The sequence below is a fragment of the Phocoena phocoena genome, chromosome 3 (assembly GCF_963924675.1).
Source record: "Phocoena phocoena chromosome 3, mPhoPho1.1, whole genome shotgun sequence".
Classification (NCBI taxonomy): domain Eukaryota; kingdom Metazoa; phylum Chordata; class Mammalia; order Artiodactyla; family Phocoenidae; genus Phocoena; species Phocoena phocoena.
Window position 1 is genome coordinate 103,753,422 of NC_089221.1, and position 26,826 is coordinate 103,780,247.

The 26,826-nt window shown below is 44.6% G+C and overlaps 1 protein-coding gene across 1 annotated transcript in view; it reads right to left on the reverse strand.

Moving 5' to 3' along the window:
• Positions 1-26,826, reverse strand: part of ZNF608 (zinc finger protein 608) — a 100,878-nt gene that overhangs the window by 2,113 nt on the left and 71,939 nt on the right. The window contains exons 3-6 of the mRNA XM_065873681.1: positions 7,059-7,146; positions 4,092-6,546; positions 1,997-2,414; positions 1,200-1,400 (exon numbers count right to left, since the gene is read on the reverse strand). Coding sequence (XP_065729753.1) covers positions 1,200-1,400; positions 1,997-2,414; positions 4,092-6,546; positions 7,059-7,146 — 3,162 coding nt within the window. The remainder of the gene's footprint in view (positions 1-1,199; positions 1,401-1,996; positions 2,415-4,091; positions 6,547-7,058; positions 7,147-26,826) is intronic.

Genomic DNA, 26,826 nt, shown 5'->3' on the forward strand with positions numbered 1-26,826 from the left:
AATGGAAGATCATTTCAAAAGACATGCACTAGTTTCAACTGGAATTGAGCCAACACTAAAGTACTGCTCCCTGCCAAAGCAGCATCAATGTTTTCCTCAAATGATTGAAATAAGAGGACCTCTCTCATCTCACTCATACTTGCAGGTTTAGAATCAACCCAATTTCTTCCTAGAAACAACTTGCACATGGGGATCAGGAGAAGAAGGAGTTGTAGAGATTTCTTTAAGGTCAAGTTTTCTGATTACTCTTCTATATTAATTACAATTTGCGAGGGGAATATATCTCACTATTTTAAGCCTATCTTTATACTTACCTCCATTGAGAACATACATCCTAATATTATACGTTAATATCAAGCAAAGCAAATCATTGCCCTACGCCTCCAGAAGTATTCCAAACTCTCTCAATCTCTGAACACTCAGACGAGCTCCAGTTCTCCCAAATCATACTTTGGTTAAGGATCTTGGGTTTCCGAGACATTTTTACCCACTAGAACTTAACCACTCTTTCGCTAAAGTTCTTTTTCTTACTTGAAAACAATCTTCGCACTAGAAGGAGTACTCTTAGGAAAGGAGTCACGAATCATCTTTCCCGGTTTCTTTACAGAGTCTCAGGTAGGCACACTCAGACACACATTACAATGCCCATACTTTAATTTATTCCGAACTTCTCTTTTCTAGGCAAGAACTACCACATCCTTTGTATTTTCTCTCTTCCCAACAGTCTCTAGGACTAGCAATTGCACTTTTCTGGGGGAGGTGGGTGCGTGGGAGTGGAGCCGTCTTTCACAAAGACACACATCTGAATCACTTCCGCAGAGTTACAGGGATGTGTGGAGGAGTCAAGGTCAGAGCAGAACAGAGACAGCCACCACTCCTTAGCCAAGTGACTCACTCTGGCACATGAGTGCAACACAAATATTTCGCGCCCAAGGTTGGTTCCTATGAATTTAAATGTCCGGCTAACAAGCATCCTCCTGGGTAAGCAAGGTATAGATTTTCCAACAGAAAAGACTGCTGCTACCTTACACGCTTTCACAATTTTTCCCCCATGTATGAAAGCATCTTATTTTTGAACATGCCATTCTTTCCATATTAGACTAAAACGGCACCCTGAAATCACAGCTGGGCTCCAAAACCATTAATATTTCAAGACTGTTCTCTAGCTTGTCTGCTTTTCTCCCCCTGAAACATAGTACTTGTTAGTGATGACAAAAGGAGGCATACAGCAGGAGACTTGCTGCGGTACTGGCTGGCGTGCTGGTGGAGCAAATCCAGTGCTTTCGATTCAGTGGTTGTTTTCGTGGTGATGCTAGGGCTGGTATTGACCTTCTCTGCCTCTTCTCTCCCTGACATCTTCCCGTAAACAGGGTAATGAAATCCTGGCGAGAGATAGGCCCCTGCAGATACACAACAAATGCCACATCAAGTTACAGACGACATCTTAAAAAAAAAAAAAAAACAAAAAAAACAAAAACCATTTGGATGACATGAATTTGGGACAAGAGTCGGAGATCTTAAAGTAGGGAATATTGCATTAAGAATGGGCTACGTCATCGTTAAGCTGTATCTAGGTTCTCCGATTCTCTTCTCCCAGTTAATGCATCCTGATGATCAGAGGTTTCTAAAAAGAAATGAGCTTCCAGCCATTTCATATGTTTATGTGTCCGTTTAACTCCAAGGAATAGTAACTGTTATGATTATGACAGTAAGTGCTCAGAATATTTTCCTAGGCCATAAAGTATCTGTCAGTCTAATGGCTGCAGCAGACCATCAGAGCCTATGGAAACTAGAGCTAAGGACTCTTGACATTTTGTCTAAAAAATGAAAAATCTTCCATGAAATCCATTTCATCTTTGGGACTTCTTTAAGTAGCATTAAATACAAGCCAAACAAAGGTCACTCTTGAAGCATCTAATTTATCCTGAGTTTTAAAAGAGCTAGTATTTGAACACAGCCTCTTCCCTCCAATACAGTGAGAACCCGTGACACGTACCAGGGTAACTGTGCATTAGGACGGGAGAAACAGCCCGGTATGCAGGGTGGCTGGGGTCATACATCTGCGGGTAAGGGTAAGCATGCAAGTACTGTATGTAGGACTGATGCTGACTCATGGGGGAGGAGACGGCCACTCTGGCTCCCCGAGAGTCCTTCCAGTTCACGGGAGTCTTGCGATCATCGTTTTTCAGCTTGTTCTCATCCAAGGATTGAGAATCAGGACGCTTGGCCTCTTTGGGCTCCTCTTTGATGCTCGTTAACGATACGGGAAGGCTGGGCACACCACCCTCTTTGTTGGGGGTTTTCCTGGGACTATCCTCTTTTAGTTTCTTTTCTCTATCGAGTTCTTCTGACTTTTGCGGGTCTAGGTATTTGGGTTGGTATACATAATGATGCCATGTCCTTGAATCTGGATCCTGATTTTGGAAGAAAAAAAAAAAAAAAAAGACTTGTTTCAAAATTTCAATTTTCAAGAAAAACTCATTCATCACCATGACAGCACGGTTACTATTACTTCTAAGTGAACATTTATTTACATGCTCGCCTGTGCAACGAGCTTTACCGCCTCCTCTTAACAGAGGAATGATGTCTGAGGTAGGCATCATGAATGATCCCTTTTACAGAAGACAAAAGCTAAGTTTTTCAAGCTCAAGTAATATCAGGGTCACACCGCTGCCCAGTTCGTGGAGCTTGAGCTTCAAAACTTAGCTCCGCTGGAATTCAGAGCTGGGCTGTTAAGGTCAATTTAACATTAGGTAACATCCTCAGGCATATTTAATCTAACCTCGTTTTCCTTTTAACATCTCACACAGGTAAAAAGAATTCAGAAAACTCAAGCTGATAACAATGTCTTACTTACTAAGTAAGTTTTACTACAGTTTAAGTAATTATTATATCAGTTTACATCATTTCGAGGGGAAAACTCTTGGTTTCCTAATACATTTTCTCCACCTACTGCAGCTGAGGCTTACTATAACTGCATCACGTCTCATTATGTGCTAACGTCTTAATCAAAACAAAATTAAAAATTAACAGGACACATTATGGCTTTTCTACCAGGAAACAAAGGCATCCATAAATCTCCCAAATTGTATAGTTCTAACGCAGCCCTGTGAAGTCACAGCTTGATTCGAGCCTCCGGAAATGGGGAAACTGAGGGTCCTTAAATGGCCTTTGTGACCTGCCCATGCCACTCATGATATAAACCCACTGGGTATCTGGGGTTAAGGCCCAACTCTGGGACAGAAATGAGCATGAAGAAAGGATTCTGTTGCTCTGATTCACCAGGGACCTCTAAGCCCCCCTCCCTCTCAGTGGGGGCTGGGATGTTGGGAGATACCAGAATTCATACTCGTGGGACTGCAGCTGAGTCAGGACATCTGAATTGTGACAGAAAGTGCTGGCACATGTGTGGTTTCATGGTGACCGATTTTCAGGTGTTGTCACATTTAACCTCAGACTGGCTGACCAGGGGGGGCTCTGGGGTGACTGCCTGAGGCCCATGCGCCCAGACTCCCCGCTCTCCTCACAAGCGAGAAGCTCTGAGCTCTGCTCTGGGGTCCTTAATGTAGAACGTAAAATGGAACTCTAGGCACCTCAAGACACCCCGAGTTTCATTAAAAAGATGAGTGGGAAACGTGAATTTAAGGTCCCCATCTTCATATGCCCAGAAGATGCCAAAATGAATTTGAAAATGTAAAGAACAAATTGCTTGAGTGCTCAGACTCAGAATCGCAGAGTTAGACGAGAACTCAGCCACTATGGGGTAGAATTCCCTCACTCTGGACTCAGAAAGAAGTTAAGGGACCTCATCAGAGTCAGTCAGTTAACAGCAGGGAACATGAGTCTGCAAAGCACATGGCCAAGGTTCTTTTCACTACACAACATGACAAGGAAACAGTGAGCAATGTACATTTCAGAGGTACACAAGAACTCCCGAGAATTCATTTAAAGTATTTTTCAGGAGAAGAGGAATCCAGCCTAAGGAGCCCTTGGGTGGATTTCCTGTGAAGAACTCTTAACCAGATCAAGCCCAGCCATGTACCAGTCTCAGACTGCTCTCTCCCTGTGGGGACCACACTCCACAATCTTACTTGTTTAAATCTCGAGGTTGGGTCTACACCTGTCTGCTTCATAGAGTCCATGACAGATTTCATTTCTACAGCTTCCTTAATAAGCTGGTGGTTTTCCATCTGCTTAGCTTTGAAGCTGTCGGCCTGAAGCTGCTGCTGGTGATTGGAGAGAAGCTGTGATTTACCTGTCTCCTCAGATTTATTAGGCACTGACGGCCCTAGTTTAGAATGGTTTTTGTTAGGCTCCGGAGTAGAGGGAGCTTTTGAGATTGTGGCCGATGGCATGTTTTTCTGTTTACTGTCCTCTTTGCCCAGCTCTTTCAAGGGGAGCTCATTTTTCCTTTCACAGTCTCCTCTCCCAGTTTGGGCCATTTTCTGCTCTGCCAGCCTCTGGTCCTCATAGTACTTCTCATACTGCTGTCTATAGGCAGGGCTGGTGGCCATCAGAGATTTCTGGTCCATATAGAGCCCGTAGGCATACTGGCCATAATACAGTGACTGAGCCAGGGCCGGGTGTCTCTGCGTGATCACCGATTGGTGCTGAGGCTGTAAGGATGCAGAATTATGGTCCACTTTCTTGGCCTCGAGCTGCTCTGCCTTGTCTTTCTTATCTGCGTCTTCCTCAGACTCCTTCTTGATCTTCATTCCCTGCGCGCTCCCGCCGTTCCCAGCTACAGGGGCACCGACCTGCCCAGGGTGCATGTAACTCGGAGAATAATAAGGATCGTAGCCATGGTAATAGGGAGAGTGGGACTCTTTCATCTGAGATGATTGTGCTGTCGTTGAAGAATGCCCTTTTACAACACCGTCCTTACTGGAAAGGATATCTGACGGGGAACTGGCCTTTGACCTCACGCCCTCCGACCTGCTGTCAGAACCGCCGTCATCGGCAGCATCAGAGATGTCCGAGTAGGCAGGGCTGCTCGTCTTGGCTGCGGAACTCTCGGCCCCGTTCTGTGTCAGCACGTGCAGCGGGGCCACGGGCGCCTGCCCGTTCACCAAAGCGCTACACTCCATCCTCGAGGCACTCCCGATGGAAGGGCTGGGAGCGTTGTCGGTGAAAGTGTAAACCTTATCAGCCTCGGCTTTGATACTGGCCATCCGACTCTCTTGCGACTCGGACAGTCCGTTCGCCAGCCCTTCATTCTTGTTGAGGTGGTCCTTTAAAAAATGCCCGGATACATCTCTGCCAGCCCCCTTGGCGTCCTCTAGTTTGCCCAGCTTCGCATCCGTTTTCGGGCTCCCCGTCTCTTTCCCTTCTTTGTCCTTCAGCTTCCGCTTCTCCTTTTTCTTTTTGTCTTTGAGCGACACGAGAGCTGGGTTCACGGTGACGGGCTCCCCCATAATCGTGGGCTTTGGCTGAATGGGCTTTAACGGAGGACTCTTTGGTGTGGCCTGGACCGCCGTGGTTGTGAGGGAGGGCAGTCCGGGTATGGTCCCCGTGGTGGTGCCCGTAAAGGCTGCCGTGGGAATAGCGATTAGCTGTGGCGGCGTTGGGGCCGGAGCGGGGGCAATGGGCCGGGCACTTTTAAGCTTAGAGAGGTTTTTGTCCATTTTGCAACTGTTGGCTTTTTTGCCCTTTTCTTTCTCTCCCAAATTTTTCTTGTCGATTAAGCCTTCTGCTTCCAGTTTGGGCATTTCGGCAGCCAAACTGCCGTCTGCTGCCGAGCCGCTGTCTACGGTGGCCGTCATGTTGGAGATGACTGGCAGGTTGCTGAGGTCACTGTTGAGGCCCTTCTTTTTGCCGGAATTCTTCCCAGGCTTCGATCCGATAACAGAGCCCGGGCCATTGCTCATCAGCTCTCTCTTCCCCTTGGGAGTTCCGGGGGCGTTCCCCGAGCCAGGGGACACTGGCGCCTTCACCTGCTCGTAAGTCGATACACTTGTGCTTGGCTCGCTGCATTCCAGCGCCACGTTGCTCAAGGCCTCCTCACAGTCCGAGATCTTGCCCTCGCTGTCCGGTTCGAACTCCAGCTTGTTCTCTGGGTCTAAGTGGGCATGAGCCTGGTGGTACCTGAGGCCGTTGATGTGCTTGTACTTTTTGTTGCAGTTTGGGTGCGGACAATCAATCAACACCGGAGAAGAGCAGCCCTGGTCCAAAAAAGTCGTCTCTGGTTTCCCTTGAGGGGTGGTGGGAGTGCTTCTCGAATTTGTGCGGACACGCTTCCCGGGCTTACTGTCCTCGGAGCTGGAGTTCAGGTCTAGCTCCATCGGAGGCTTGTTTTTCCTTTTGTTGGTGGAGGAGGGGCTGGCTTTGATGTCCTCGGCAGCACAATTCGGGGGTGTCCTTCGCCCGCTGGCATTGAGGCTGCCCCGCCTCCCTTTCCCATTGGCCCCCCCTCTGTTCTTGTTCTGCAGCCCTCTGGACTCTGTGAAGCTGGCCTCCGAGCCCGGGGCAGCTGCGGTAGACCTCGCTCTTTTCCCTCGGCCCCGGCCCCCTCTCATCTCCAGGTCGCTGGTCGGTGACTCACAGAACCTAGGGAAGCAAGTAACAGATGTCAAAACGAGCATCCCCGAAGGAACCAAGTGAAATCACAAGGCACGCAATGCAGCAAAGAGCAGGCAACACCCCAGCAGCTTGAGGGCTGGGTCCAGATAAAGAAAAGTCACCCAGTTCTTCCACTGACAATTTCAACACCTGCGAAAGAACAGGCTACCAATGGCCTATGTTCTTCCTCAGAAAACCAGCTCGGGTAGCTAAGTTTCCAATCCAGTTCAAATTCCCATATTGAGAAAAATAAAACAAAGGAGAAAGAGAAGGGGCAGGAAGTGGTGATCTCCATACAAAAAACCCAGCATGTGCATTTTACTGTATTCAATCCTGAATTGCTCATTGCTCTTTTGCCTGGTTTCAATTACAAACTGACTTTTATGTATTATTAATCTCTCTCTGTAGTCTCCTTGCAAAGAGAGGATGGGGGAAGGAGAGGGGAAGAAGAGGAAGGAGGAGAGGAAAACAGAGCCTGAAATCAAAGGCTCCATGCCTACCTGGGAGGGGCCCAGTCGTGCTTGGTGCAGTCCAGTAAGGTCCCTACATAAGTTTTGTTCCTCCACGTGACATTGACCACTAGGACACCTGCAGGAGTGGGGAATGAAGATGGACCAAGGTTAGCACAAATTACCCTATTTCCAGTTCACTTATTATTACTGTTCTTTTTACCAGCAAAGCTCCATTCTCATTTGCTTTCAAAAGCTGTGGTTTGCATTCTTCCTCTTTCTGGTTTCAGTGACCTCAAGCAAAAACCCACAGGAAATCATGTGTGTGTGTTCACGAGCATACACGCGTGGTACAAAAGGGTAAGGGCTGCGTGTGAGAGTGTAATCAAGATACTGCTGACAGAAGGAAATGGTTTTTGCCATGTCCTGCTGTAAAACAGCAACACTCACCTCTTAATTTTTCTATTATTACACATAATTGCTTTCGTTTGGCAAGCGGCCAACAAAAACTAAGCCCCAGTTACCAGTGCTTAAACCAGAAGGTGACTGAAAGGGATCGGTTTTGCTTCCAATTCAGCAATATAAAATAACGGTGATTTTTATTTAGGAAAAAAACGATGCAAATGCACAAAAATAGGTCTGGGGAGGGGGGGGGGAGCCGGAGCTTGGAGTTCAGATAGCAGACAATCAGCTATGATTTCTCTTTCCTAATCCTCCCCTCTCTGGCTTTGTGAGAGGAGAATCAGCCTTGGTATGGTATCTGTTTCACTGTTTGGTATTGTTTCATATTAAGGACTCCTAAAATAGCCCTCTTAAGAAAATAAATGTGCACAATAGGTTTGCTCTTGGGGTTATCTTTAGAATCAACTTTAGTAAGCATTTGCCACAGAGGATTAGGAAAAAAAAAAAACACAACCTCAAAACCAACAGGCTTGTTTCCTGCAAGCCATTCTGCTTTTCCCAACTGCTTTGCAGACAGACAATTTAATTCAGCACTGCATCTGTGAATTACTAAACTTAAGTGCACTTAGTTATACCAAATGTCACAGGGAAACAAAATATAACCTCCTCTTTATTTCTCTAGAGGACGAGTGCCATATTTTTTTAAAACTCACTCCTTTAAAGCATACAGTAAAAGGACCTAGATTTTGAGACATACATAAAATATTAGGGTAAAGAAATAAAGTATTTAAGTGTGTCTTAGTTTCTATAAAGCACCACTCCCCCTTCTTCCTTGGAAACACCAAGGGGCAATACTCAAAGTCTATTTCTAGCCGGTTTACTCGCTTGCTCACTGCCGTTTTGAATTCTGCAGAAAATCTGTACTGAACTCCTTTGTGGCAAGGAACACCTCACAATGTACATTTCCTTGGGAATGTCTTTAACAGCAGGTAAAATATTTACATCGTTGGGACTCAAATAGTGGGGAATAAAGGATTTCTTTCAAAAGGCCCAAAAAGAGATTTAAAAATTGTTTCCCATATGGTTCGTGTTACTATTACTTAGGTGACAGCTGAACTTAACTCACTATATCAGTGGGGGGCGGGGGGGGGGGTTGAGGGGGAGTTAGCACGAAGCAAAGCAAGCATTTCCTCAAATCATAGTTGACTCCATTCTAATTCCTTCAGGGAAAAAAAAAATTAAAGCCATTGAGTATAAAAATTCTTATTGAGATGAGAATCGATGGTAATTAGGCATTTGGTCAAAATGTGCACAAGACGGAACAATTGGAGGAAAGGATTCTTTATGAGCACATCCCTTCAGGAAAAGGGAGGGGGTGGGAGACAAGGCGAAGGGGAAGACGAGCCGGTTTTCTCATCATCTGCTCTCTGGGGCACTGTGTGTGGTGTCAAAGACCTTTGCAGCTGCTTAAAATTCTTTAGCATGTCAGCTATATTTACAGTGCAGGAATCTATCTGTAGTGCCAGAAGGGTACTGCATTTTAGCTTTAGACGCAATAGGCTGAAACACCGCGTTCCAGAGTCCCCTGATGTAGCACAAATGTATAATTAAAATTGCTTGAAAGGAAACATGAAAGAAACAACAAACCCTCCATTCTTACAGTAATAAAATTAAAAACAGGAAAAGTCTGCACAGACACTTAACATTTGTCTGCAGTGAAAGGCTTTTGTTATTGCTTTTCCCCAAAGGGTTTCACGTTTCCAGCAAATGATGGCCGCGGATTGGCCGACGCCTGCTGGGAACGCCGGCGTCTGATTGGCTGAGCCGAGGGCGGCCGCCCGAACCAGCGAGGCAGCAGCCCGGGATAAAGGAGCATCGCCAGGGGAAGAGGCAGCCGCGGTGGCGGGCTCGCCACGAGGCGAGGGCGCGCTCCCTGAGCCGGGGCTCTCTTGGGGACAGAGGGCTGCCCAGCTCCGTAAATCAACGCGGGCTGATCCGTGTGTTGAAAGGCTACTGTCCGCGTGACCGTGCTGGCTTTCCCAGCACGACCCACACTGCGCAGCTCCACGCACACACATCACTCCAGCCGGCTCACAACCGTCAGCATCAAATTCCTGGTCTCGGAACAGGACAAAGGGAAACGTGGGGGCCGGAGAGAAGGACGGGATAATCATTATCATTCTTAAAAAAAAAAAAAAAGTCTATTTTCAACTGCAAAGGGCCTCAGTAAGTCAGCCTAATTTTCCTAGACTCCCTCTATATTTTAAAAAATGTTCAAAAATGCTCTACTCCCTGGAAGATTTTGAACAGTTTCTTAATTAAATACGTGTGCTTGGTCTATTTTTCCTTATATGCACAGTCCACAATGTCACGTAATATTTATGTCTGCCTAGAATTCACGTGCGAATACACGCACGCACATGTTTACGCAGCCAAATCTGCTCTGTATTGGAATGAAGGCTTAAGGAATGCTTCTCATATAAACTACAAAGTGTACTGTTTCTTTGTCAGGAAGTCTATGTTTAGACAACATCCTATTGTGAGGGGCCAAGTACAAAGGTAATGTTTAGTTCTAAAAGATATAAACGGCTTATCATTCTGGAGTCACAGCATCTTGAACACTTTGTAACCCACGGCCATATAAAGCAGACTATACTTTTTTAAAGGCATAAAGGCCCAACATGAACATGAGTCCTTCAGAAGCCCAAATTTGAATTTTATAAACCTGGGCATGGTTACTTTTCTCACTTATCGTATATAAACTAAAAACAAATGTACATTCATTCCAAAAAGAGTTAATATTTCTCTAACTACACACTTATTCCTTCAAACATCTGGGCAATTTGCAAGGTACTGGGGACACTCTGTACAAGTCCTTTTCATCTTTATCTTCTCAGGTATCCCACCAGATTTATTATCTTCCCTTCCCACCCACAGACTGGGCATCATCTTTCTCAAAATGCTAATAATGCCTGCCCTGTAACACTTTAAATTTGAAAAATATCTTCAGATTATTACCAATAAAGTAAAAATAAAGCTGAAGAGAGCAACAGATGGTTTGCGTGTGCTTCCCCCACAGGGTTTTCTTCTTTGTATTAAGGGTATGTCTTAGATACTGGTACACAATCTAAGCTGCTGCCGCCACAAAGCATATTACCTACTGGACACTTAGTAAGAAGGTGGTCTGTGTTCTATAACCTGAGCTCTTTCCTTACCTCTTTAAAAGCCAAAAGAGTCCTGAGATCCCATAAGGATTCCACATTCACAGTGTTCTCTTATCTCCTCTTGTCAATACTTCGCAGTTAAGTGTTCCCAGAGAGATGGTCAAGCCCATTAAGCATTTATTGTGCATCTACAGGGCATACAACACTAGGAACCTATCTGGTGCTACAGAATCAACCATGTTTTTTGCCTGTAACTCCATACAAACTCTATACTTTTAACGGTCTGCAAATCTGTAGCTGAACATAGGGATACCCCGTATTCCAGAAGTGGAAGTACGGTTTGCATATTACCCATACTAGACAGTAGGCCCCTTAATCCATCTCATTAAACTAGACCCAGGATGTGACTTTCATAGTAACCGCCCTGCCCACAGTCCCTGCTCAGAGGGTAGTCTCAGGTGACTAGGCTCCTACACCACTTAGCCTAACCCTGGCCTCCTCTGACTGTTCCAGTGATGGGCAACTGAAGCAGAGGTAACTAAACAAGGATGTGCTTTGGGAATCTGAGCTAGTGGTATAGAAGGGAAAGTTGATAATAAGAGTAGAAACCTGTAGGTCACAAGCTACTGAAGGGAGAGAGGACCATGATGGAGACAAGGATATAATAGCTATGAGACAGAGGCCAATGGGTAGTGCAAGGCCCTCATATTTGTGTGTCCCTTTTCCTGCCTACTTCATCACTGATGGGGTAGAGGTGGGGCGGGGGGGGAAGGGCGGTGTCTCACCAGGACCCAGGACTGTCCTGATATTTTTCCAGTCATCTTGTTAAAAAGTTGTCCCTGGGCTTCCCTGGTGGCGCAGTGGTTGAGAGTCCGCCTGCCGATACAGGGGACACGGGTTCGTGCCCCGGTCCGGGAAGATCCCACATGCCGCGGAGCGACTGGGCCCGTGAGCCATGGCCGCTGAGCCTGCGCGTCCGGAGCCTGTGCTCCGCAACAGGAGAGGCCACACAACAGTGAGAGGCCTGCGTACCGCAAAAAAAAAAAAAAGTTGTCCCTGGTTCTGAACTACAATCTGTCTTTGAACACCTAGGTCCTGGCTGTGCCTTCTGATACCCTACAGACAGTCCACTTGACAGCCTTTCACCCACGCAAGGACAATGACCATGTCGATATTCCATTTGCCTCCAGTTGCCCTCTTTTTTCCCTTCCAGCATAAACAAGTTTCTTCAACCATTCTTGATATCACACTTTTAATTGCCCTGGGAAAAAAAACCTTTAAAGATGGACTTGACCAAATCCCCAAGGAAAGTTCAGGTTTCTAATGAATTAGGACCAAGCAGAGACCAAGTCTAACGTTCTCTCTTCTATGAATCCTCTCCAGACACACAGACCATGCATACCGCCAGAAAACGGCCACTCCCTCCTGAGTCCCCACTATGCTCCATCCAAGTCCTCTCCCCAGTGGATGCTCCCCAGAATCCATGGTTTCCCTCTGAGTCCACAGCTAGACACTTTCTCAGCCTCCTCCCTACGTTAGACGTGCTCCTGTCCCTCAGTTCTATGAAAGGCAAGTGAACCGATAAGTGCCACTGCCAGGCCTGACCCAGAAGAATCTCCTGTGCACGTGCCTGAGACCTCTTCACCTTCCTGGCTCGCTGGCATGGAGACCAGAGTAACCCGGAAGGCCACAGAAGATGGCAGAGCCTCCTTCAGCTGGGACCCTATGACAAGGAGAACCCGCATCCAACAGCAAGACCGAATTCACTCCATTAGGTGAGCGGCGAATAAACTCTTACTGTTTGAACACTGCAGAGACTGTCTTAAACTACACAGTCCCTTTAAAACCTTACTCCACTCACATACACAAGAGGCCTGTCTCTTCCCACCTGACTCCACTCCTGGAAAACATGAGCACTGTCTGCGCCTACTGTACCTGTCGGCACAGTGCCCAGCACATGGAGGGAGTTCATTCGACTCCCAGGGGCTACTAGATGATGACTGAAGAAAATGGAGATGGGGATGCTACCCAGGGTCTTTCTTTTCACGATCACCGTACTTTTCCAATAAGCGTCGTCTCCCACTAGCTTCAAGATGATAGGAATTCTCCATGGAGAGATTTCGCTTTGAAGATGTTATAAATATGGTTTATGAATTACTGTTTCTGGGCTTTGTGAAGATGTTTCCTCAAGAACTCGGCAAATGCCTGATTTCCCAGCGGATCAGCCTAACTCTGTTTATAGTAGAGTTTACAGACTCTTTCAGAGTTTTTAAAGTGCCTCACCCCTGGGACAGAAGTCTTTTCGCCAAGCACTGCAAATGCCGAATTTGGAATCCGACATCTTTTTTTGACCCTCTTATTCACACTGCCACATCTGGATGGCCTGGGTGTGCACTTGTGCAGTAAACAGAAACCTCACTCCGGTAACACCGAAATGGAACCCATTTATGCCACGATCCTTTTTTTTTTTTTTTAAGTGTACACATTTCTTTCCTCCTTTCCATTTTTTTTTTCTAGTAGAAACATTAGTGACAATAGGAATGTCACAATATGCTATTTCCTGAGTACAGGATAAAGTTCAAGTATTTAGGATATCACATTACTGTCTATTTTTATACAATGTGACTATTGTACAAGGTAGGATTTATCACCACTCCTCTGTACTGAACTCCCTCCTTCTAAAATTCTGTTGTGCCCAACACTGGTACTTTTTAAAAAGCTGAGTCTTGTCTAGTACCCTTGTTCATGTTTCTGGCTTCAGAGCTTCAAACCTTCAGATACGTCTTTCTTCAAAGGACAAAGTTGAGTTTATAATCGTTGGGGGGAATTTTAAATTCACAACTGGGTTGTCAATGAAGTACCTGACAGCCAAAGAACAGAGGGACCTTCCTATTACCTCTGCCAAGGACGTATGGAGCACGAGGACCAGGAAAATAAGTGTTGTGACATGACCAGAAAATGCAGTATTTTTTTTTAAAAAAAGAGCTCTACTGCTGGGCTGAATGTTTGAAGAGTCACTTTAACCACATCCTGTAATCAAACCATCTGGAACACAGTGCTGCGATTAGTCACCCTGAACAGTGGGCTTTATCTGAACAAATAGTGTAGGCAATGGGGTTGGGAGATAGGGCAGTATTAACAAGGGGAAGTGTAATGAACACTTTATGCCCTAGTGTGCCGCCACCCCAGTCATAAACCCCAGAGACGCACTGCTCTGGTGTTAATGTCCTGCTTTATGAAAGCACAGTGAGCTTAAAGATTAAAGGAATGAAGGGCTAAAAATTGCTGGTTCAGATAGATGTTCTCTGTCGGCGGCTGGAAAATGCTGGCACCACGCTGTCTACGTTAATTATAACCTCTCCAATGACAGTTCAGCATTCCTAGTAGGGTTCGGTGTTATTTTCAGGACATTAGGAACAAGGTCCGTTTATGGGAGGACAGTTATGATTCTTTATTTGCCAGAGGTTAATCTGAACACTGAGACATTTCTTTCTGGTTCGTCTAAAGCCTTTCCATAAATAACAAGAAAAAATGTAAGACCTTAATTCAAATAAATGTGTTAAACCAATACCAAAAAGCAATGGCAAAAGGCTGTTGTAATCTACATTTTAAAAGATGATGTTCTTTCTTACTTGACTGTGCTTATCTCTTTCAAAAGTACATTTGATCACCGGGATAGAATCTATGGAAATCTTAAAACAAAACAAAAAACCTGAAAGGATTCCCCCCCCCCACCCAACAACAAATACATCGAATAAGCCCTAGAAGAGGGGGTGGGGGTGGGGAAACTTGGCTAAAGAAACCTTGTTTCCCCATGGGTCTTATGGTTTAATACACAAAAGAACAGAAAGCCACTTCCATCACTGTCACCTCCCCCGCAGCCTTTGTTCTGAGGCCTGATGAGCTGTATTGATTTGGGAAAATCATTGAGCTTCTTGGAAAACTAGACTCTCTCTTATTCACTGCCATCTATTTCTTTCCCGTGAAGACAGGTGGTCGATACCCAGTTGACTGGTCAGCGCAAAGAAGCTCTCGCTGCTTTTCTTTTCTCACTTCCCTAGAAACGTTACCCTTCCCCTCTTCTAGAAAATACAATGGCCTGTGAAGAAGTCTTGTGGGTAAAAAGGGGGAGCAGGAATAAGGCTCTTTTTGTAAGGCACCACCGGGAACACAGAAATGCTGTCCCACACATTTGCATGGGAGCCTGCACCATATATGTGGATGGTGACAGTATTTTCACTGACCAAGAATTACACAAGTTTCAGCCTTCATGAAAACTTTGATAGCCCAAGATATAATTTTTAAAAAATCAAAACCGATCACTAGAGCTCAAATAACATTTACTAAGAGATGCTTTACTTCTTTTAAATAATCAGTACTTAGGTTTTAGCAAGTTTCATAGTTCACAGGTGTCATTATAGACATTTCGGGGTATAGCCAGGCTGCGTCCAAAGCCCCCTCACTCCCCCCCCACCCCTGTGCTCCCAAGAAGATACTTTTCAGATTGTGATCCATCAGGGCCCAGACAGAACACAACAGGTAAAAGATAAAAGATGAAGGAGGGAGAGAGAAAGGAAAACACACAGTCTCTGAGACAGACATCTGGAGCAATTTAAATGCATTAACTGAACAGGTACCTGTGCAGAGTATATGTACACACGTAAACATTTGTACAAAGAGGTTTCATTTCTTGTCTTTGAAAGTCTCAGTAAGGTATCCTTGAGGCTTGATAAGCGACAGCACCACTCTGGTTTCCGGGGCAAAGTTCTAAACCTGAATTTTCTCCTCCTCCTTTGCAGGCAGGCATTAGTTTATGTGAAATCAGATGCACTTAGATGAATGATTTCTAGTGCTGGCAGTTTTCTCAGGCCCTCTCCTTTTTGGAGGCACAACTTCCTCGTTAGAGTGGGAGAATGATTTCTCATCCCCCCGCCCCCTTCTCTTTCTCCCTGGGAAGACAAGGGTTCAATGCCAACAGTAACAGAATGGACTCCCCTGTCCCAATCCAGTCTCACAAGCTTCAATTATTAGCTTGTTGGGAGATCATTTTTTCTTCCTTTAAATAAAAGCATTCCGAAGTTTGGGAAAGGTATCTGATAAGTATTTATTGAAGTAGGCCTGCAATCAGCCACGATAGCGATATGGTTGTTATTTTATTACCTCCTAACACATCGTTCCTTTAACAGGGTTATTTTAGGAGACAGCTAGGGGCCCTGGGCAGACAGCACGCAGCCAGCATGCCCCAGGAGGAGAGGGAAACAGCCTCTCTACGCTCCCACTTGCAGCTTCGCGGGCCACTGAAGATAAGCAACTGGAAGAATGCAGGCCTTTCAAATCATCAGGCCCAGTCGTTTCCTGCACTTAATATTAATTACAGGATCTTTTCAGCTCACAACGTCTGCATCCAGGATCTCCACAATGCTGTTTCTGCAACTTGAAAAACAGGTAAATAGAACAGCAAAACCAGGCCACAAATAAACTATACTGAGGGCAGAACCTTGCCCTCTACACCACTGCCCCTAAAAGAGAGTGTTCTTAGGGCTAAAAGGAGGAAGGAAGGCGCAGGAAGCCATGAATTTGAAAGGTCATTTAACAGATACCTGCCCTGTCCCTGTTGCCTGCTGCAGGCTGCAGTCTGTTTCATGCCCAGTGCTCCCCCGTGGCAGGAGCAGCAGAGGACGGGGCAAGAGGGGACGCAAAGTAATCGCTGGGATGAACGAAACGGAAAGATGCAAAGGAAATAAAATCTAAGACTGAAAACCCTCACACACTTGGGGAAGGGGGTAGGCTCGGAAAAGGGTTACGAAGGCATCAGTTCTCCCAATACCTCTCATCACCCGTCTTCCTCACAGACCTCTTGTAGATCAATCTCGGTGGGTGATTAGCAGTTTCAGATTTAAATGCTAGTGAACTGCTTGTCAGAATCTGCGTTAACACAACTAGAGATTTTAGGACCGCATTTTTAAAGTAATTTCTTACCATCCCCAGTCCTTGAGATACAAGGAGACAGTGGGAACCAACTGACAATTACGCTCATATCAAAAAGCTGCTACTGATGCGCGTATCTCCCTGGGACTGAAGAGCCAGGCTTCATATAAATTATGATGCTTTATTTAAAGCCAGAGCGCTTATTTGCTTTTGTGCCAGCTCTGGGCCCTTTTCATCTGCAGCTCTACTGGGCCCAGGAGAGCACACATTCCTACAGCTCTGCTGGCCACCAGCTGTGTCCCCGTAAATCATAAAACCTCTGAACAAGCCATTCTTTACAAAGGCCAACAGCATTTACTGGAAATGATCACTCTGCTGTTATTCCACTTGCTGAAATTTAAAATAGCAATTTACAACAGCAGCTGAAAAACAAGGAACTGCCTCTCTCAACTGTGTGTGTGTGTGTGTGTGTGTGTGTGTGTGTACGTCAACGGCAAGGCTCTGATGTATCTGGCACACAAAGGGGTGTTATTTTGTGTGTCCCCTAAGACTCACCGTCTTTGCACATCTAAAAAGGAAATGAGGAACGCGGACGTCAGAGAAGCCAGAGCCAGCCTCGCAACCTAAGGCAATGGGATAAGTGAGGTTTCTGTCACTGGGGACCCTCCCTGCTCTCACCTGGAGGTGGCCATGGCCAGCAGGCAGTATGGGAGGTAATTCACACCCTCTGGTAAGTGAAGCCACATAATTATGGCTCAGGTTCAGAATGTAATTGAAAAAAAATAAATAAACTGAAGGCTTAAGTCTAATCAAGCTCAGTCTGCAGTCTATTTTACTTCAAGGACTGGACAAGGGAAGAAGAAAGACTCAGAGTGACCGGGGATGGCACGGAACAGCCTAAACGCCTAGAGAGATGGCTCCGGAGACAGACCCACCAGGCTCAAAGCCCACTTCGTTGCTGCTTCGTCCTGAACGACACCTCTCAGAGCCTCAGTTTCCCCATCTACAGAGTAGGAATAATATGAATATCAAAGAAGGTGTAATGTGTGGAAAGCAATTAACGGGATACGGACACAAAATAGTCACCCAGCAAATGAACTCTGGCTTTCTCACCTCTGGACTCTTCCTGTAACTGAGGTCCACCCACTGAAGAATGGAGGGAGATGCCAACGTACGAAGGATCCCCCACTGGGAAATACAGCCAGCAGCAAGCAGGGCCTCCTGTGTTGCTTCCAGAGGAAGCAACCTCAGACATGGGCAACTGTACTGATTCTCCTGTATTCCTGGTGACCCCGCTTATTGAACATGTGGTGTATCTATCTATCTCTGAGAATCTTAGGGGCTGCAAATTCCAATACTAAGGACTTTTATTACTTGATAAACAACAAGGTCCTACTGTATAGCACAGAGAACTATATTCAATATCCTATGATAAATCACAATAGAAAAGAATATTTAAAAAAACAATGTATATACAGATGTAAACCAAATCACTTTGCTGTATACAGAAATTAACACAACATTGTAAATCAACTGTACTTCAAGGTTTTAAGAAAGAACTTTTATTACTTCTATACCTACCACCAGTTTCAACCAATAAAAAGTCATCCTTCCTACCACATCCACTGTTTAAAGCAAACGTTTCCTCATTTCAGTGCTCAATAGTAAAGCCACTGAGAAATGCAGTTCTAAATCCCTGAAGCCTCCTTTCTGAATTGGGGTAGGGAAACCTCACATCAAGATTTCAGGAACAGCGAACTGAACACCCGACATCTGTCTAAATTACCAAAAAGCAAATTTCAAGGTCCCCAGTACCTCGACAACAGAAACCAGAGGGGGGATGCAGATAGAGCTTAAATGCAAACTCATCTTTCCGACCCCAGCTGAGCAGACCAGTTTTCATGACAATGGTCAGAGGCTGCCTTCCCACCCTCCCCCATCCCACATTCCAAAGTTCTTATCTTTCAGGGAAGAAAACAGCCCCACAGAGTTACAAGTATTTCAATAACGTGCTTAGAGACCAGCTCTTTTCTGTAAACAAGCCTAATGAAGCATGACTAACAGTGCTCTCTCCCAGAGCAGAGCACAGGGAAAAGGGCCTTTGTTAGCACTTACTGGAGCAAGTCATCGTTTTGCTGGAGCAGAACAAAACTTAGCTGGTTATTGATTGACCATCCTCGCTTGGTGTCACTGCTTGGCTGTCTGCTTCTATATACCGTGTGTATAAATACATGTGTTTACGTGGACACAGAGGTGCTCTAGACACACTCCCGCATACGCAGTCACGCGCAGCCATCTCGGCTAACTTTGGGTGACATTTCTCTGCAAACCAGATGAAGGATTCAAGGCATCTAACTGAAACCTAATTCCTCTCTGATACCTGTATCTCTTCTAGCCCTTGATATTACCTAACGTTTCTCTCCATGCTGTCAGTACCACCGACCTCAATTCTAGAGCCTGTAAACCGACACTCCCCAAGGACACTTCATTAGTTTCCAAAGTCATATGATTACATCCTAGGGGTGATTGGCTTTTGCTTTTTAATAAACTCCAAACTGCCAGTGTTTCCTTCCCCGATTCACCTACTGATTCTGAAATTTCGCTCCACGTGATAAATGCTAAATAGATATATCCCATGACGACTCGAATTCTCTTCAATTAAAGTTTGCCTTAAATGGTATTAATACACGCAACAATGATGTTAGCAGGAATATTTTAAGTTGACCTGGACTTCTTTTTTGGACCAGCAAGAATTCGAGTCAAAACTTGCTTTCCTTGCAACTCTGAGCACAAATTTCCGTATAAATTATTGACTGCACTTTGGCCTCATCTGAAACATTAGCCCCGCAGGCTGATAAGTTCTGACCCCAGGTGGCACATCAAGCCTCTGAGAAGAGGCTGGACCGCTGGAGCTTTGCACTGGGGACTAAGGCGTGAGAGCCAATCCATCAAACGCTCTGACAGCTTTTACAGCCTCTGAGCATTAGGCCCAAGTCAACCTCCAAGACTCCCATTGTTCACACGATTCTCTTCTTCTCAGGTCTGATGAAGTTAGGGTTAAGTCCAAGGCTTCAGCAGGAGAGAAAGGCTATTGTTAGTAACTCAGTCTTTATCGACTCTGACCTGCAGGGCAGCCAGCTTGAAGTCTTTTCCAGAAAGTAATGCACTGTTAATTGCTGCTCATCATCAGGGTGTGTTTTATACACCTCTTTCCAGGGAAAGAAGACCTGACTCAACATTTCAGCATCCTTCCAGCTTGCCTTGTAATTCTCCCAAGAGTGAAAACATACACGCACACAACCAAAATCTGATCTGTACCCACCACAGTCACTGAAATCGCTAATTCTAATACCAACACAAACACGGAATGTTTGGTGGGACAATGCTACCACTCGGCAGTTGGCATATGGAACATTAAGTATTTTTTTTCCGCGACAAGTAACTGTGTGGATTAGTACCCAGGGCAGGAAAACGCTTGATGGAGAAATGAGGTAGAAACATATTATTTCCTTCTGATGTCCTTTGCTTAAAATAACTAAAGACCTTTTTCAGCTGAAACGGGAAGTTAGATTTGTGAGCAGCTAGCAACAGACTGGATGGCCTCAGGGTGAGGGTACAAAATTCCACTCAGGTTTCCTTTGAGGAATGTAGCACTCCAAAGGGGTTGCAGAACTAGTGGTCCAAAGGCTTTCTCATTTTCTTTGAAAGAAAAACCAGGCAGACCATGTGTTTCTTATCCAAACGGGCCTCCCAGTGGAGGGGGAGGGGGAGGGGGAGGGGAGGGGAGCCGGGGGCCTGGGAAAGGGCAAGCACTTACGGGACCAGGATGGTCCCTTAAGTGCAGTGGGTGCCCAGACCAGGCATGCCACACAGCAAAGTCCCTCCAAACGTGCTGAAACTGCTGACCAACAGCCTTGGTGCCAAGGAGAAAATCACATGTTGACGTTGTAGGAATCACATTTCTTGGATACAGAAAAACAGAAAATCCAAACGGCTTGGTGTTTTACTTAGCTTTTGATTTAGAGATTTGGGGTCCCAAAATCCTATAACATTTAGCCACGAGATAGATTACGCTATTTTATTTAGTATATACTGGTATATGAATCAGTACACAGAAATTAGCGCATGTGTTTCCAAGTGAGTGAACAGAGAACCATTTTTCATTGTGTGTCCGATAGTATACTGACTCCAAGGTATGTGAACGTTAATACTAGATTTGATAAGCTTTCCCAAGAGGTGACAGTTAAGAGAACAAAATCTCTTGGTGCCGCAGGTTACATTTTCTGGTGCCATTCAGTTCAACTCAACTTTAATATTAAAGAAAATTATAATTTTCTAACTCAATCAAGAATGCAGTGGTCAAAGCACATTAAACTCATAAGTATCATGGGCTACCAGGGCCAACGTTTTTTCTTTTTGTAAAGTACTCAAGACAAAACTGCACGCGTAGCCTGTTCTTACATAAAAGGTCTTCCTTGGGTAGTCCTATGTCTCACCACCCAGAAATAAGCTAGGAAAAGATTCAGAGAAAAATCAACTGAAATATTCAAGTAGCTGCTACATATAAAAACAGACTATAAAGTATAAGTCTTGAGTCAATAAGATTAAAGCTGCAAGGGGGCCAAATTGATTACTGAAACGCTTAAGCCTCTAGACACAATGAACTCGAGATTTGCTACTGAATCTTGGTATAGTTGAACTTGGAGTCTCTTCTGAAGCTTCAAAGATGGCAATCCAAAACTAATAAAAGCAGCATTATTTTACACAACAGGCAGTTAACATTTGTGTTACTGTCCCCAGGGCGTAAAGACAGAAAATAAATATAAGAACATTGATTGAGTGCTTTACTATGTGTAGGTCACAAGAAGAAGTGCTTTTACACAGATGACCTCATTTATTTCTCAGTGCTTACATGCCAGGTTCTTTTATTATTACTATTTTACTGGTGAGCAAATTAACAATAAAAAAGTTTAACTGACTGACTTGCCCCCAGTCAGAGATTTGAACAGAGGCAGGCTGACACGGGCAGGCATGCCATCTGTACCATGCTCCTAAATGCATTGTACAAGTTTACATAAACATTAAGTTTATTAACAACACAATTTCATGAAGAAGCTACACATGCATGGACGTGGAACCCACAAGGTTACAGCCATGTACGTGCTGATCAGTGGTGAGACTGGAGGTCTGTGCATGCGTCTTGTCCCAACTCCACGTGAGACACCACATTGGAAGCTTGAAATGAACCATGGTGAGAACATATACTACAGAAAACAGCAAACACTACACAGCAGGCTTCCCCTCCTCTCAGCTCCCTCCTCCCACCCCAGAGCCAGGGCTTAACTATCTACCAGCATACCAATGCTTAAAACCCTTGATTTGTTGAACTACTCTTCTCTCCTATAACGTGCCGTGTCAGAGAAAACAGTGGTCTGGGAAAAGCACAGAATCTGGAGAGGCTTCTATATTCAACTTACGTTTAACTGCTTAGAAGGTATTATCCATAGTATAAAACCAAGGGATGATTCTAGAACTCACTGTAGACTACAGTTCTAACTTCTTAGGATTTTAGATGTTGTTTCAAAGGTGTCACAGTTCACACCCGCGGGCCGGCTTCTGTTTAAGCGCTCACATCCCGTCAGTCATCAAGTCGTGCCTATTTTGACTCCTAACTCTCTCCCGACTCCATCCCCTCCTCTTCATCCACACCACTGTCCAGTCAGGCCTTGGTTACCTTTCCACTCACCACTACCTCTCCCCTGCCTCACACCTCAAAGTGCCTTTAAACTTCCCTGGCACACAACAGGTGACTTCATGCTTTGCTCCTACCTTTTGCCTGGAGAACCTGGACCTGCCTTAATCTTTGGAGTCTGAGCTCAGGTGCCTGAACTAGGAGGCCCTGAGGCTGCCTGACCGCATCCGTGGATATTTCTATCACAGAACTTACCGTAACATTCAGGATGCCCGATTTCTACCTGCCAACCTCTCAGACTAAGCACCATCTCTTTCAAAGTGCCTGGCAAAGGGCAGGTACTCAATAAGTGGGTTTTTCTTTTAAGGCAAGTGAAACATTAAAATGAATCAAAGCATAAAAGAACCCTCCTACACTGTTGGTGGGAATGTAAGTTGGTGCAGCCACTATGGAAAACAGTATGGAGGTTCCTCAGAAAACTAAAAATAGAATTACCATATGATCCAGCAATGCCACGCCTGGGCATATATCCAGACAAAATTCTAATTCAAAAAGATACATGCACCCCTATGTTGATAGCAGCACTAGTCACAGTAGTCAAGACATGAAAACCACCTAAATGTCCATCGACAGATGAATGGATAAAGAAGATGTGGTACATATACAGTGGAATACTATTCATAAAAAAGAACGAAATAATGCCACTTGCAGCAACGTGGATGCAACTAGAGATTATTATACTAAGTGAAGTCAGAAACAGAAAGACAAATAAATACCACATAATATCACTTATATATAGAATCTAAAATATGACACAAATGAACCTATCTACGAAACAGACTCACAGACATAGAGAACAGACTTGTGGTTGCCAAGGGGGAGAGGGTTTGGGGAAGGATGGAGTGGGAGGTTGCAGTTAGCAGGTATAAGCTATTATATAGAATGGATAAACAACGAGGTCCTACTGTATAGCACAGGGAAGTATATTCAATATCCTATGATAAACCACAATGAAAAAGAGTATTTAAAAAAGAATGTATATATATATATATATATATATATATATGTATAACAATCACTTTGCTGTACAGCAGAAATTAACACAACACTGAAAAACACCTATACTTCAATAAAAAAATGAATAAAGGCATAAAGGAACCCCCGTATTATAATTATATACACAAATTAAAATATAAAGGCAAAAACCGTGAAGCTGAGCATCATTCATCACCCGATTCTGATATTTCCTAAGTGAAGGAGCCCATCTCGGTTGATTCTTTCCTTTTTCAGAGTAACTTGATGATAATATAGATGTAAACAATTTGGCTTTATTTGTCTTCTATTTTTTATTAGAAATTTTTGTGAACTAAGTATAAGTACCCTTATAAGTTAAAGAAACCAGGAACCTTCCTCTGAGATTTCAAGAGCCATCCACTTTTACTGAACTATTACAAAAGCAACTGATGAGGTACATTTGTTGCTCACATGATGCAGACGTACACAGACCATAACCCACCCAGCCCTGGCAGATCTGGACCTCTGGCCTCTCCCCCTGCTCTTTCCAATTTAACGAACAGTCAGGTCCAACAAACCTCCTCCCAATAGCCTGCCACTGGTTCTTCTCCCAGACTCTGGGCCCCAAAGAGAGATTTGTCAATGCTTAAATAAATTTTACAGATGTAATAGACAGAGGTAATAAAGAAAACAGAGCTTTTATAAAACAAAGTTGACAGAGCAGAAAACTCTCTCCATAATGGGACGCACACTGGTGCGTCCGAGGCGGCTTGTGTGTACCAAAGGGAAATAGACAATGAAGCTTAGGAAGCATGAAATGACAGCCTTCTTTGCCTTTCAGGGAACGTAAATTTTATTTGCTGCATGTAAATCTTAAAGCCATGGTTTTCAATCTGCATGTGTGATCACCAGAAATTGATTTCAAGGAGATAATACAATTATTTAACTTACTGCTCAGCAGTGCAAATCCCAGGTTACACATTCATGATCATTACTAACGAAAGACTCAGGTGATGTTTTGAGTGATGTTTTCCAGGTGTGATCCTTGTTGGCACAGATGAGGTCACCTGCCCTTTGGTTAGGGTTATTGAAAATGGGACAGGCACCATTTGTCCTCAACAAGTGGCCTGTGACTTCTACTACGGACTTTCTTGGTGCCAAGTGAAATGCAGAAGGATGATTTTCTTTCCCAGTGTGCTTTTGGTTATCTCATGTCTCCCAATAATACAAATAGTTTCTTTAAAAATGTCACATCTTGGGACCTCCCTCGTGGTGCAATTTAAGACTCCACGCTCCCAATGCAGGGGGCCTGGGTTCGAACCCTAGTCCAGGAACTAGATTCCACATGCATGCCACAACTAAAAGTTCGCATGCCACAACTGAGGAGCCAGCGAGCCGCAACTAAGGAGGCTGCCTGCCGCAACTAAGACCCGATGCAACCAAATAAATAAATATTCAATTTTTTTAAAAAAAAGTCACATCTTTAGGCTATTAGGAATCATGTGCCTGGCTTCTCATACAAGGAAGGAGACGGACACCAACCACTTCCATATTCTTACCTTCACAATATAGTAAAGGCACTTCCCCCACCCCCAGAAGATTGGTAACTCATTTTGACTAGTCTCTTCACAACTCAAATGATCAAAACACAAATTGGGTTTGCTGTGTGTGTTTTAATCTGCTCATCAAATTACAGTATTTAATGTTTAATTCTAGTTAATTAAAGTAACCTAATTTTAAGCGAAGGCATATTTTTAAATATAAATCTGGTAAATATATGTAAAGCATGGTGTGCAGGCAAATATTCTACAAAATAGAACTAAAAAAAAAAACAAAACTTATAAAAAAGTGCTATTCTAAAGTAAAATGGCCATAACAGCAACAACAGAAATGCCAGTAATCGACACATGTTAATACAGTCAAGGTAGATGCAGAGGGTATCCTGGGGAGAGAGGATGATAGATACGTAAACTCTCATTTACTTACTGTATTCAATTAGCAATTCAACTGAGAGTAAAAAGTGAATTGTCTGATCCCTGAGTGCATGAGTTATTTAAGATCAATCCTTCAAGATCACTTCTACTTAGAGTGCGTTCATGATCCCAGATGAAAGAAACTAAAAGAAGAAATTTACTGACGTGGGTTTGGAGGCAATAAATATTTACCCATGAAGCACTGTTCCCAATGACACTGCTTCCACACCTCTTCCTGTAGTTTACATTCCACATGACCCACAGGAAAGCTGTCTCTGACAAGCAGTCAAAATGGCCTCCTGGGAACAAGTGTTCGTCCCCTGCAGATCCCGAGATGCACACATTCCCTGACCACCGCCATCTCCCTCCTCTCACGGTCACCCGTGTTGGAAGGTCTTGCTGTCAAGACACCTGCTAGCCTGATGCGGCTGTCAGAAAGGACACACTGCCAACATTAACACTGCTCCTGGCAACTGTAAGAGAACCTACAAGTCCAAGGGTCTTCCTGTCTTCTAGATGGAATCTCACATTTTAGAGAACATTCTGGCAGACGACCGAAGAACACTCCTGTCTTTGCCTAGAACAAATATTACAAGGCTGGGGAGCAGACTTTCGTGTGTCTGTTAACTTAACAAGTGCCTTTCATACTGAATATGTTTCAGGCACCATTCAAAATGTCTTACGGATATTTACTCATTTAATCCTCCTAACAACCCAGTGTGAGTTGGCGGAGGGAGGGTGTAAGGCATACTATATTTATCTCCATTTTACCAATGATGGACTGGGGCATAAAGCAGGCAGTATAGTTACTGCCCAAGGTCACACAGGCAGTAAGCTGTGGAATTGGGAATTGGAACCCAGAGGGTCTGGCTCCAGCCCGTGACAATGACCCAGTAACCCCATGGACACAGAGACAAAGAGGATGAACATACCCTCCAGGCCCTCGATTCAAGGGGTTTGCCCTTTGCCCTAGTTCGTTTTACACAGTAAGCTTCATCATATCATGTCCTGAGTTCCCATAAAATAAACAAATCAAAAAATCATGTAATTTTCAAGCACAAAAGGATCTTGAAGATCACTCTCCTTACAGAGAAGGAAACTGAGGCCCAGAGATGTTAAATGTCTGGTCCCAGGCCCCAGGGCGAAGGAGGACAGAGCCCTCCTTCTCTTACAGTGATCCTCTGCGTCCACACACAAGCACCCAAGGTGAGTGGCAACCAGGATACCAGTCGACAGGCTCTCAGTGCTTCTCCAATGAGCAAGGGGTCCCTTCAGAGCCCATCACACAGCTGAGGGGTCTGACCACCAGCCAGGAGCCGTTGCAGAATTTTGCTCCAGTGAGACTAACACACATCCAAAAGATTAGAAGTTGCTTTGGCGGAGAGGGGTCATCAAGAAAAGGCTTCTTTGAGATCTGGGCAAAGAAAGAGCCAGAGCAGTGAACAATAAAACCAAAGTCCCGTGGTACGTGACATAGGAACGAGGGACTCCTCTGTTCATTTAATCAAGCCTAAACACACACACGCACACACACACTCGTTACCTGCTGATGGAATGATATCAAAAATAACATTACAAAATAGAGTTTATCTAAACTTGCACCGAGAACCCTTTGTTCTACTTGCTTCATTTTATCACAAGGCTCA